Source organism: Pseudorca crassidens, chromosome 5 (genome assembly GCF_039906515.1).
Source record: "Pseudorca crassidens isolate mPseCra1 chromosome 5, mPseCra1.hap1, whole genome shotgun sequence".
Taxonomy (NCBI): Eukaryota; Metazoa; Chordata; class Mammalia; order Artiodactyla; family Delphinidae; genus Pseudorca; species Pseudorca crassidens.
In genome coordinates, this window is record NC_090300.1 from 103,530,398 (window position 1) to 103,544,952 (window position 14,555).

The window sequence follows — 14,555 nt, forward strand, 5'->3', positions numbered from 1 at the left end:
CCCGTTGCGGAGCACAGGCTCCAGACGCGCAGGCTCAGCGGCCATGGCTCACGGGCCCAGCCGCTCCGTGGCATGTGGGATCTTCCTGGACTGGGGCACGAACTCATGTCCCCTGCTCGGCAGGTGGACTCTCAACCACTGTGCCACCAGGGAAGCCCAATATTTTGAAATTTTAATTTGGCTGTCTTTGATTATCTATTTTGCTAAATATTTTCATAAATTTACTGTCAGTATTTTTTCTATGTTTGAATTATATAAGTGAAGTTACTGTAATTTGAAGTCCTAAAGATTGTGTAAATTATGCAGTTCTGCATTGACTTTTTTCAATTCTTTACTAATTTTAAACTAATTTTTATTAATGCATACAAGTCAAGTTTGCATTGCATTACTTTCAACTCCTCTGAATCTGGTGTTTTTTGTTTGTTTTTTGCTTTAAACATGAAACCACGGGCAAGTTTCGTTTCTCGTTTACCACCTCTCCACCTGAGTTGTCAGTTTTGCTTTTGGTCTAAACTGAGGGTAAGCAAGAGGGTATCTCATTAAATCACAGTCTTTGGGCAAGGTTAGAGTAATCTACTTTGCATATCCTTTTTAGTTGTTTGAAAATAAATTTAAAGCTGTTACTGTTCAGTTGTGTTCTTATGTTTAAAACACACTTTTATACCTAAAAATTTTTAAGGGCAATAAAAGTATTTTCATTTGGGGATGCCAGTGTTGGGGGCACACATTGTACATTCCTTTTAGAAAATGCAACGATATTTAGGAAATAACCCTATCAAAATGGTAGCTACATGAAGTGACTTGTGTATGGACAAATATGGGCTTTTCCCTGAACATTGGAAAAGATCAAAGAAAGTGATTTGACTTGTTCTTGGGGGCAGTACTTCATTCTTTGATTCAAAAAATAACTCGGGGCTTGTAAACTCCATGAGGAAACAAATTCTACTTCTACCTCTTTAAATCCTCCAGAGCCTAATAGTGCCGTATATATAGTAGTTGATTGTAGGAATGGGCTACTTGTTCAATTTTAATAGGATATTTTCATCCATTTATGTTTTTATTGTAATTGTTGATATTTTTATATATGCCATTTTATTTTGTATTTTCTATTTACTATATATATATATTTTTTTAAAATAAATTTATTTATTTATTTTTGGCTGTGTTGGGTCTTCGTTTCTGTGCAAAAGCTTTCTCTAGTTGTGGCGAGCGGGGACCACTCTTCATCGCGGTGTGCGGGCCTCTCACTGTCGTGGCCTCTCTTGCTGCGGAGCACAGGCTCCAGACGCGCAGGCTCAGTAGTTGTGGCTCACGGGCCCAGTTGCTCCGTGGCATGTGGGATCTTCCCGGACCAGGGCTCGAACCCGTGTCCGTTGCATTGGCAGGCAGACTCTCAACCACCGCACCACCAGGGAAGCCCTACTATATTTTTTCTTTGCTTTATTTTCTCCTTTATTGCATTCTATCAAGTACTTTAAACTGAATATTAGCAACAAGAGTCAATAGATGCTCATCAGCTGTGTTTGTACATTGTGTTTGTGTGTGTGAGACAGAGAAAGGGAGAGACAGAGATGGAGATGCGGGGTCGAGAGGAGGGGAGAGAGAGAGAGAGAGAGAAAAGTTTTGTGAGTGAGTGACTGCAATACGCCTGCTTCAGAATCCAGTTATAATAAGGAACCCATCAGTCATAATAACAAATTTGTGGCTGACATAGTGCATTGTGTACAAGAGACACTTTGCATTCACAGTTTGATGTTTGAGATATTGAATATTTTCAAGGAACTCCACTGGTCTAGGCATAAGAGTCACAAAATTAAACCATTCATCTACGATGGGATGAGTAATGACTGACTTAACTAGCAGGTCAGGCCAAACACCTAGGGTTGACATCTCAATTCTGTTTTATTTTCTACACATCATGCAGTGTCTCTGAGGAGGTTAAACTTTACGAAATTCATATGGAGTAAATTATATGCTACACTGGAATTTGCAGATTTAAGAATTTGTGAAAGTTTTACAGTAGACAGTTTTTACATATGTCTATAAGGAAAAGAGCAGAGTTGCTGGCTGAAATTTTCTACCACAGAAAAGTTTTTAAAAATTAAAAATAGTCTTTAGCCACACATAATTTTTGATGCATAAAATTTTATTTGATTTAAGAACATCACACGAATACCTATATCTTCTGCAAATATAAAGTATTCTAGCAAGAAGAACTTTTTATATTTCATTTTGAACTAATAGTAGTAAGGAAATGAAATCTTGCTAATCAGAATTGATAGAGGCTAGCAGATAAAAATTCTAAATTTCCCATCAGTGTTGACAAACATAAAGTTCTCATAGATGAAGCCCAACTCTTGTTAATATGGGAGTGATAGTAAACTAGCTAATTATTAAATCTTCTTAATTAGAAAATGAGAAAATCACTGAATAATGTCAGATTGATGATACCCTTTACTCAGTCTGCAGAGCATTATAAAAATAATATGAACATTGTATCATATATCCTTTACATGGGCCACTTGCCTAAATTAGCCACAATTCAACTTAACCACATGTGGCCAACCCAGAAACAGTTCCACTGTAATTTTAAAGTGCCTTTGGATCTTAGAAATTTGGTACTCATATACATAAGCCAAGAATCTTTTAGTTTAATAATGTCTGCCAACGAACAGAGTACCTCCTTCCACTTTTAGATTAATAAATGGACATTTCGTGTGAGTTTACATTTGATTTAACTTATCATAAGAACTTTCACTTTATTAACAGTTTGGCACATTGGATTTTTTTTTTTTTTTTCTTTGCGGTGTGCGGGCCTCTCACTGTTGTGGCCTCTCCCGTTGCAGAGCACAGGCTCCGGACGCGCAGGCTCAGTGGCCATGGCTCACGGGCCTAGCCGCTCCACGGCATGTGGGATCTTCCCAGACCGGGGCACGAACCCGTGTCCCCTGCATCGGCAGGCAGACTCTCAACCACTGCGCCACCAGGGAAGCCCGGCACATTGGATATTTAAAGTGGTTTTTTTTTGGTTTGTTTATTTGTTTTAATGCTGTAGGTTAATCAATCTTAGGATGAAATTCCCACTTATCAAATACATTTAGGAAATGTAGCTTTATTAAGAAAATGACAAAGATAACAAGAGACAAGAGGAACTAATCCTAAGGTGGATTTTTGCATCTGAAATTTAAAGTCAAGTTGCTGGAACTATTTTTCCCTGTACACTGATATGTAAAGTCTTGTCATAACTGCTTATTCATAGAGTTGATAAAAGCAAAGAATGTTGACTGAGAGAAAAGAACTTAAAATAAGAAAAGACATTTACAAGGGATAAATCCAACCCACAAGCTCTGTGGGAAGCAAAACCCACTACCCATTTCTGGCAGTTCGCATTATGTTCCTGCTTTTTCTCTGGACAGCACTGCTCTCATGGGGCTGGAGGCATCCGTGGCTAGCAGGCCACACCAGGGGCTCTTTTAGAAATCAATTTGTAATTCTTTTATTATTGTTTGACTTTTGTGAATGAGCCCTGCAGGAAAACTGAGGCTCGCTGTTCTCTGTGGCATGCACATTTGACAAGTCATTTCTCACTTCTGAGATCTCTTGGGGGAATAGAGAATGATTTGAGGAGTCAAGATGAATCAGAGGAAGATTTCTTTTACTCAGCTTCCCATCATTCTGTGCATTTCTGTGTCTATTTAAAAATTAACTTATGACCCCTAGTAATCGTCCCCTCTCAGTCACGCACATAGCTTCCTTTAAGACTGTTCTTACTAAGTGTTGTTCTCACTCAGAGGTGATTTTGACTCGTTAGAGTGGATGAATTGTGGGGCTCCCAGGAATATCAGGTTAGTTTTCTTCTTTCCATATGGCCCAAATGGACTAAATGTGTGTTTGTGAATGTGTGCCTTAATTTTAAAATTAATGACAAGTTATCAGACAACTTCTCACCCAGGCTTTAATGGAGAGATTTTCTGTGGTAAGTTCTCATAGTAACATAACACTAATCACATTTTGAATTTTTTTCTGTCAGAGTTATGCCGTCTGTAAAATTATGCCTATTTTTCCTTTCCTCACTGGTACCTTATGAATATAAAATATGCTAAGATCTCCATAAGGCACACAAGTAGCATATCTACTTAAAGTATTAAAAAGTATAACAGTATGTTTTTCTTCCACGTTAAAACGAAAAAATGAAAAGGGTGAAACAGAAGTAGGATAGATTCTAATATTTGTTAAATGAGAATGATTAAGTGTCATTTGATAATCTAGTTTGGAAACTTTTATGTAACATTCAATAATTAATGATAGAAACAGAATTGTTTCATATAACTTTTTATTCAATATTTTAAAAAACCTTTCACTTACATTTATTACTCTTACAATATCCTTGAGGATTCTATAGACATAGATATTACCAATGACATCTAGGTATGAAAGATTAAAATGACTTGTTCAATGTCCCAACATTGAGGGTGAAGCTAAACCAAATAACCTAGGTTTTCTCATTTTCTCACAAATACCTTAGCTGATTGACTGGGCTATTTTTTAAAGGTAGCATTTCTCAAAGGCTCTGATTCTGTGATTAGTTACAGTGCTTTTGTTGATTTGTTTTAAAAAAGTGAATGTCTTCTACTTTCTGTATTTTTGCTTTTATTTAACCTTTGGAGATCTATTTAATTATATTGAATTCACTTTTGAAGTTTTCCCAGAAACTTTATTTCTTATGATTTACACAGTCTTTTTTTTCTATATCTATGATAATTTATTAAAAGTCTGTTAGAATATCAGTATTAATTGATATGTTAATAGAAATTAATACAACATAGAAGAATACTTTTATAACAAAATTATATTTTTATTTAATAAAAGTTTAAGAGAAAGTAATAAATTTACCAATTTATAAAACCAAAAACTTCTGAATAGACTATAAGAAGATGCACAATATTTGAGGTTTCTCTTAATATGAAAGATACATAGGATGAACTTGAATTACCTAGTCTCTGAAAAGATTCTAAGCTTTCTCTGATTTTCAAATCTAATATTTAAAAATAAAGCAATAATTCATTTGTGTAAACAGTGGGGGTAAAAACATAACCTATTATATCTTGAACCAAAAGATATATTACAATAGTATGTTTGCTGCTGCAAAGCCTTTTGTGGTTGCTGCTAGTTACATTTTCCACTTCAAATTCTTTAAAAGGAATATAGGTACAAATTGACTCAGTAAATATTTATCAGGTAAGGAAGTCCAGGAGGTCTCTGAGTTTCAAAAAATGTATGTAAAATACCAGTAACATCTTTGTTATGGATTTTTCCCTTCAGCTGAATACAGAGCATCCTGTCTTCCTATGTTATTGGATCAAATCATGAAATTACATACACCAAGCAAATGATGCTACAGGGAATGTATAACACTAACACTTTAATTAAAATACAAAATGATAATCTGCACGAGGGTGTTGCTAAGCATTTGGTGACCTCTAATTACAGTAGTAGTAACACTTTTATTTTATAACTAGATAACTAGGTAATTAAAAACATGTAATTAAAACAAAGCCATATCCTAACTTGTAAAGGCAGTGAAAACAAAGAGTACAGTAAAACCCCATTGAAAAGTAGTTACTACATCATTATAATAAGATACATTTTAACCGACATATCGTATAAGGAAAATAAAAGTCAAACCTTGTCCTATGCTTTCTTGTTAAAATACTCTTGAAGACCAAATGGTAAAGTCCCAAATCATACACACAATACAAAATGATTTTATCCCAGTGAGCTTTCGCCAGTCCAAAGTTATTGTGAATGGTATAGGGTGAAAGACAATGTTGGAAGATGGTATAGAATTACCATATAAAGTTTTAAAGATTAAGGCCAGAACCTCACTTCATTACTCAGGAATAATTAATTACTGAGCACAGGTATATTACATTTTTTACTACCTGCATTGTCACCACATTTCTCACCAGATACAAGTGGGCAGAATCCTTTAAATGTTGTCCACTTTGGAGCTCGGTATGAAGGGTCGTGTGGATCTAGGTTCCTGAGAGAGGAAAAGGCTTGAATGTTCATTAACAACCATGCAGGAAGGAACTGGCCCAAGCAGGAGGCTTTATCTTAGAGTTCACAGACATAAGAGTTGTATTTTGCCTGGTGAACTTGATTGGCAAGGGTCAAATAAGGCCACTCAGCTAAGAAAAAAACCAAAACAAAACAGCATACGGCCTAATTACATCCATGAACACAGAGACTTTCTAGATGTCTCTTTAAAAATGAACACTTCCTTGTGTTCATGAAGCAATATTACCACTAGCAATACTTTTCTTTTTGCCTTGTCTCAGACACAAATGAACCCTCCGATCCACCAACAGAGCTTGAAATGTTACTGTCCCTTTCAGAGTGACACAGACCTCTTCCTCCTTCTGGCAAAATCCTCTGCCTGAATGAAGTTGGAGAGAGCCTTAGTGAGGTCTGAGGTCTCAGTGCTGCTCCCAAAGTCATACTTCTTCAGGCAAGGGCACAAGCAGTGCACGATGGCTCGGCGGATGTAGCTGTCAAAGATATAGTAAATGAAAGGGCTGATGCCGCTGTTGGCAAAGGCCAAGGGCCCACTCACCTCCATGCCCCACTGGAGAAAAGTTGAAGGAAAGTAGAGGTCTTGCTGCAGCCCAGAGACAATAGCCAGGAGCTTGAAAGTATTAAAGGGCAGCCAGGAGAAGACAAAGGCTGCCACGACAATAAAGATGACCTTTATGGATTTCCTCAGCTTTCTGTTGTGCTTTCCCGACTGCTGGTAACGGACACACAGCTTCCTTGTGATACAACAGTAGCAGGTCACAATGCTCACCAAAGGGGCAAAAAATGTAAAAAGTAAGGCCACCAGACCCCAAGCCAGTTTAACTGGAGTGGCCCTCTTCTCTGCACAGTATGGCTTACCATCAATCAGGGTGAGCTCCCGGGACAGAAGAGTAGGCAACCCCAGGAGGCAGGAGATAAACCAGACACTGGCACAGACTCCATACGCGCAGTCTCTATTTCTGATTTTCCTGGATACGGCTGGACACATGATGGCCAGGTAGCGGTCAACACTCATGCAGGTGAGCAAGAAGACATTGCAGTGCATGTTGACTGAGATCATGTAGGAGCTGCCTTTGCACAGGAAAGAGCCTGTCCTCCACAGTCCTAAAGATGCTTCTTTATCCACCCAGAGAGGCAACGTGATGATGAAGATGAAGTCAGAGGCAGCCAGGTTGATGATAAAAATGTCAATCAGTCTTCGGCTGCCCCTTTTGAAATGCAATGCACTCATGAGGATGACGTTCCCCAACGCTCCAGTCAGGAACACCACTGTGTAAAAGACTGGAAGGAAGACTGATGTATAAGGAACGTGGGAGTGGGTCTCGTCAATATCAGGATTTTGGCTTGTAACATAGAAATATTCCAAGTAAACCGTGGTTGCTTCTGGGTCCATCACTGGGTCCAGCAGGTGCCAAATCTGGTAAATTTTCTTACCTAAGAAGTTTTTGTATGAATTTTAGAATTCTCAAGGCAGCTTCTTTTATACAGTGCCTGCCTCTTCTCCCTGCCCCACACCCTTCCTTAGAAGATCTTGGGACACGCATTAAAAACAGAGATTAAAAAATACAGTTTCTACCAATCCTCAGAAAGGGCCCACAAGGAACACCACCCTGATTGGTATTGGGTAGTTGTGGTTATGGTTTTCTTTATTTGCATTTGCCCAGGAAACTGAGGTGCTTTTTGACTTTTTTCTTCAAGACATTCAATTTGTTTCTTTAAATCTCCAGAGATTAGGAAATGAATTAACTTTTTCTCCTTACCTACCTTAAAGATATCTTTGCTTTTCTGACACTGAGAATCTTTTCGATCTAGCCTCCTGTTTCACATGCAGTATACTGTTTTACTTTTAGAATTTTAAGGTGGTGATGTTGAAGACACTGTTTTCATTTACATCATTGGTGAAATGTGAAGAGAATAGTCTTCCATTGCATAAAGAGTAAATTTCCCCAAATCATACCAGTCCACATCTATGGCAAACATAATGATTCCAATTAGGGTACTAGTTTCTTCTCATTTATTTCGCTCTTTCAGTTCATGCATAATTGATCCTGTCTTGTTCAGTAAGTTTTAAAAAGTACCCAGGGCTTCCCTGGTGGCACAGTGGTTGAGAGTTCTCCTGCCGATGCAGGGGACACGGGTTCGTGCCCCGGTCTGGGAAGATCCCACAGGCCGCGGAGCGGCTGGGCCCGTGAGCCGTGGCCGCTGGGCCTGCGTGTCCGGAGCCTGTGCTCCGCAAACGGAGGGGCCACAGCAGTGAGAGGCCCGCGTACCGCAAAAAAAAAAACACAAAAAACCCCCAAAATGCTGGGACCATGTCCTGTGCTTTTATCATTATTAAAAAAAAAGTTTTCACTACAATTAGCTCAGAACCTTGCATGTAGTAAGTGCTTTGGAAATGTTACTCATGATCCAGTATAATTTAGCAAGGATGAATTCATTGGGGTTTAACTGTGGGCATTGCTGTTATTTACGCAGCTTACAAACACAGGTTTAAAAGTCACAAACTGCTATTTTTCCGCTATTACCTGTTATTATAATTCAACCAATTAAGTTCCCTTTTGTTAGTGTTAATATCCTTGAGCAGGAGATTTTCTCCCTGCTAACCCTCAAATAAGTATCCTTCATCAGTCTCTAGATCCCCTCTGATCTTTTCTTCTTTACGCCTCACCTTGATAGCAGTGATTTTTTAGCTTTTTTTTTTTTTTTTTTTCCACGGGCCCAGCCGCTCTGCGGCATGTGGGATCTTCCCGGACCGGGGCAAGAACCCGCGTCCCCTGCATCGGCAGGCGGACTCTCAAGCACTGCGCCACCAGGGAAGCCCCGATTTTTTAGCTTTTGAGCTCTGACTTTTCAGTAAGTGCCTGCACACATCAGTGAACTTCACTTTTGGAATTACTGACTTGGCAACAGGCAGAACTATATTAGGTGACATTACAAAGGAGTGGCCAGTATAGGCACTATAAAGGGAAGATTTTTGGTTCATTCAAAACACTTGAGAAACAGGCTAATATCAAAAAGATTCTATCATATTTTTCTATCATCTGTTCCCTTTTATTTATTTATATTTTACCATAGTAAAATACAACAAATTCTGAAACTGACTCCTTTTATTTCAATTCTTTACTGGCCAAAGTGGCTCAAGCCTCCTTCATACCCTTCTGCCCTTACTTTCCCTCCATCTCATTTCTTCGTCAAAATTACAGTTTCAGGTTGATACTACTATTGCATAGATGAAAATATAATTGTTAAACACTTGAAGTCCTTTCTACTGAATTATTTCTCCCGTAATTAATATACTGAAAAGAATGATCCTGCCTGCTGTGCTCCTTCTTTCTGTCTTCTTCCTGATGTGTTCTATTGCCACCTCAGTCTCAGGCATTTAGTCTGGGTCAGGGGAGGATGAGGGCTACCCTGATCTGGGGCAGCCCCAGAAAGTCACTTGGGAGTTGATTTACGGGCCTGCGTCTACCTTCTTTTGTGTCCTAGGCTGCTCTGTGTTGTTCCTGGAGAGGGAGTGGGAGGGTATATTCTTCACTAAGTATAGGCTGCAGAGGAGATAAACTAATTAACTTTTTGACATTTCTTGGATAGAAATCTTTCTCACTGGGTAAGCCTTAACTATTTAATAGAATATTTCATTTTGTCAAATAGTTTGAAGTAGGACAATGTTTACTTGAAAAGGACTGATGGAGTAAACATGGAAAATTTAAATATTTAAACACTGTATGTATGTGTGTGTGTGTGTGTGTGTGCATTAAAGAAGCAATTATATGTATATATTTAAAAATTTCTTTGTAACTGTACTTTAATTGTGTTATTAGAATTTTGCATTCTGCAGCCAGAAGTTCTTCTGGTATTTGAAAAGATAAGGTTGATTCTGGGGCTAAGATATTGAAAAAAATTTTTTTTAGATATGTCTCAAGAATTCCACATAAAAGAATTATAAAATGGAAAAGAGTTCATGCTCATACTCTAGAGGAAAACATCTGTCTGCACATTTATTCTGTAGGTCTTAAATTTCCTTTCAGCATTCCAAAGCTGTTAGCCTACTGATGTAAACTATCTCAAATCTGACTTCCTCAGTAAACTTTGAAGCAGCTGTAGACAAAATGATTTGCTTTATCATATATAGTCACTTTGGATTATGGTAATTAGTGGTAGAATGCTGCAGTATGAGAATACCCATCATGGATCAACCATATCTTGGAACCCAAGTTAGAAAATAAATTAAGCGTTTTAAGCCAAAAAAGGGAACACACAGCATAGTACTGGTCTTTTAATACCTCAAAGAGTACAGAGCTATTATGAGACAGAACCCACAATAAAAGCTAACTAGATAGAGTAGGGGAGGTCATAGTTCTAAATAAATTAGGAACTACAATCATTTTTAATTTTAAATGCTCTTTGAAATAAACATGAGGAAACTAACAGTAAAATAACCAGCTACGCACAGACCAAAACTCAAAAACAACACTGGACACCATAAGCATATGAAATGGCAGTATGAACAAGGCGATGACCAAAAAAAAAAGAGTAAACTGTAAATATCAGTAACTGAATTACAGGACACATGTCACCTCTCAAGAATTGTTTTTTCAGAAAAAAAACAAAACAAAACACGCTCAGCTTTCCTCCTTCATTCCTGGCAGAGATCATTGTTTTCAGCTTTGTGTTCTCTAAGAACTTTTACAACACTGCTTCTAAAGTACTTATTATCTCATTTTACATGGTAAGTTGTTTTGGCGTCTGACTTCCTGAGCTGATCATGAGCAGCTTGAAGGCAGAGACCATCGATAACTTTCCACCGGCCTCTAGCTTATAGTATTTTTCTAACTAAAGTCTTTTTTGGCCTCTTAATGTCATTGTTTTGAACCTGTGGATGCCAGACCACATTACCCACGTTAGAGTCACGCTGGGATGCCTACTAAACTGTAGCTTTCTGAAGCTGGTCCCAGATCTATTGAATCAGAGTTGTTAGGAGTAGAGTCTAGGACTTTATATTTAATAAGCCCTCAAAGTGATTCTCTTGTGTGTGTGTGTGTGTGTGTGGTACGCGGGCCTCTCACTGTTGTGGCCTCTCCCGTTGCGGAGCACAGGCTCTGGACGCGCAGGCTCAGTGGCCATGGCTCGTGGGCCTAGCCGCTCCGCGGCATGTGGGATCTTCTGCGGCATGTGGGCTCTTTCCTTTCAGTAATTCCTGTCAAATGTTACACAGAGCAACAAACTATAGTTGTTCAGATGTCCATTCTTCTGAAAGACAGAGGATGGACCATACATAGATGAGAACTTTAAATTTAAATTGTCCTTTATTTTAAAATCATCCATGTGAATCTTTGGTAGATGACCTTTTTCTGGGCCCCAGTGTCCTCATTAGTAAAATGGTTGTACTAGATGATCACTAATGTCACTTAAATCTCTAAAATTTTATGACTTATACTTCTGCTGGAAGAACAATAATGTAGCTCCGAAATATGGTTGTCATAGGTCCACAGCATTAAAGTTTTGTTGGGGAATTCATGTATCCTATACCTCCAGCCAAGGCAATATGCAAGAAGACAGAGATAGTGGGAAATGCAGATGGACAAAGAAAAAGGAGGAAGGCTATATGCATTCTGATTAGAAAGGATGCAGCAACTCAGACCTTTGCTGTTTCAAAAAAAACAGTGATCATGGAAAATAGAAGCTGTTGGAGAAGTTTGTGAAAAGTCCTTATTCATTGCAAATGGCTCAAAACTCAAGCATAATTCAGTCCAGATCTACAAACATTTATTGGTCACATTGTATGCCAGACACTGTGCTGGGTACACTGACCACCTATTGTATGCCAGACACTGTGCTGGGTATGAGGGACACCAATATAAATAAATACAATTTTTGCTGTACACCACCTAAATCCAGATGAAATCAACTATTATGAAGAAGCCTGAAGTGTGCCTAAAATACTAATATCACTGCTGTTTACATAAATATGAGGTACCAAGGGAAATAATCCAACAAATAAAGTGGGGGAGAACACTGATAATAGCAAATAGGTTCCACTTAATTTGGCATGATATATTGCGCTAAACTCTCCAAGTTACTGTCAGAATAAAAAAAAAATCACTAACTCTTAGACTATAAACAGAGCTCTTAAACTGGACTATTTAAATGGTTATACATGTTACGATACTCAAGTAAGAGAGTGTTTCTAACAAATGAATATATAATCACTCTGATTGATAAGATTTATGAAAAACATATAGTTTGCTTCATGATCTTTGCCTTTTATTCTGGGACATATCAGTAGACCATGTACGAACAGAGGTTTCTTTCTGCTGTGCTATCTGCTACCTAATCTAATGAATCCTTTCTAATATGGGGTGAGAGTGGTTGATAGAGAAAAAAAAGAAGTAATATATCATAGTGCCAGTTGGGGTGGCTGTATTCACACAAAACCTTCAATCCACCTGTGCAGCAGAGGCTTGTAGTCACAGCTTTGGCTGAATGATGATAGTATATCCACTTGAGCAGATGCCTCCGTGGACAAAAACTTACTCTCTCCTCATTTTCGACATTTGAGCCAATTCTGAACGTATCTCAGGAATTGGGACACAGAATAAGAGAGGGTTCAGAAGTCTAAATTAGTTCCTAAAAATTTCTGAGATCCAGGCCAGAAGACTTCTAAGAAGTTCAAATTTAGAGGTGATTTTTAAACTTTTTTAAAAGTTAGCCAAAATAATAACAAAGCATAATGTATAAAGTTGGTTAAGATGTATAAATTAGAACAGGGACTCTAAACTTTAGTGTGTTTAAGAATCACTTTGGGGCTTCCCTGGTGGCGCAGTGGTTGAGAGTCCGCCTGCCGATGCAGGGGTCACAGGTTCGTGTCCCGGTCCGAGGATCCCACGTGCCACGGAGCGGCTAGGCCCGTGGGCCATGGCCGCTGGGCCTGCACGTCCGGAACCTGTGCTCCACGGCGGGGGAGGCCACAGCAGTGAGAGGCCCGCGTACCGCAAACAAAACAAAACAAAAACAAAGCTATATGAGAAAAATATAATATAGATATATCTTGCTAAACATAATTTTTAATTTCTAAAAAAAGTACAATTAAAAATAATATGTAAGTATATTAGGGAATTTGGTATTGAAGGGAATTCTCGCATAAAGAGTTGTTTTGTAAGCACATAATATAAACAAGTTATAATACCTGCATATCTAGATTTTCAGTTATTTGGTTTATTTAAAGTATAGTGTAATTATAACACCTTCTTGCTGAAACTAGAACCATTCTTAACAAATTAAGCCAGAGGTCTAGTTCAACTTTGCCTTTAAATCTAAATTTTGTAATCTGTATTTGGTTTACTAAATCATCTTTAATATTTGAAAATATGTCAGGCAGCTACTGTTTCCCAAACAGTGCAGTAAGAAATTGAAACAGACATTTAACTCCATTAGTTCATTAAGGATTTATTTTGCCTATCCACACGACCAGCTGCACAAATAGAAGACAGAAACACCCAAGATGTAGAGATAAATCAGAAATACCTGTTGTGTGCTTAGTGGTACTGGGTGTGACGAGATGGTTCACATCCTCTGGGCTGAGTGGGCCGGATGGTCACAACCTCAAGCATGCAGACACTCCCAGGTCCATACCAAATTGCTGATTGAAATGTGTCTTGTGCGTTTCCTAGGCATTCTGCAGACTTAATGGATGAAAGTGTCATCGTTGTTTGCAGGTCTCCCCAGGAACATGCATCTCCTGAATCATGAGGACTTACATATGCTATGAGCCCAGCCTAGGAATCTCCTGAGCGGAGGTAAGTAAGGATGCCTGAAATCTGGTCCTGGAAAGTCTTTCCTAGTCATTTGGCAGTTAGTTCAGAGGTTCATAAACCTCCTGATGTGAGCAGGGACCAAGATAAATGGCTTACTTCCAGCCTCCAGGGGAATTAAGAGCTTTAAAAAGGTTTTTATACAGTACTGATCCTACTCAAAGATTACAGGTGTTGAACAAATATTTGCAAACACTAATAACTTAACAATTGCTTATTACGCTCCAGCCTCTGGGCTGGGTATTTTATGTGTATTTTCTCATTTAATCCTTACAATGATCACGCAGGATAGGTGCTACTGTCAACATCATAATTAGAGAAAAGTAAACTGAGACTTAAAGAGGCTAAGTAAATTGTCTAACATCACAAAGCTAGTCAGCTCGCCCCAGTATTCAAGCTTGAAGTCAGTTATTCCCTGGGCTCAGTTCCCTTGTTTGTGAACTGAGGTGCTCTCTTCCTCTTCCTTTTTTAAACTTCTCTTTAACCTGGTTTTATTTACCATGTGACTTCACTGGAGAGATAGTTCCACTCCACTGGAGAGAGAAGGTAGAGGATTTCTAATGAAGCCAATGGATGAAAACATTTCCTGGTGAATACATGCATTGAGGAGTCTTACTGCATATTAACAATTTGCCTGGGCACCTCCTCCATTTTCTCTAGTTGGTG

General features: G+C 38.5%; 1 protein-coding gene across 1 annotated transcript; it reads right to left on the bottom strand.

The window, feature by feature from the left end:
* Positions 1-6,394: 6,394 nt before the first annotated feature.
* Positions 6,395-7,471, bottom strand: GPR15 (G protein-coupled receptor 15). The gene has a single exon (XM_067737274.1). It carries the CDS (start codon positions 7,469-7,471, stop codon positions 6,395-6,397), a length of 1,077 nt encoding a protein of 358 aa, XP_067593375.1.
* Positions 7,472-14,555: the final 7,084 nt, after the last annotated feature.

Bases quoted from the DNA above. Each gene is read 5' to 3' on its own strand.
- GPR15 (XM_067737274.1), bottom strand. From the start codon at position 7,471: ATGGACCCAGAAGCAACCACGGTTTACTTGGAATATTTCTATGTTACA.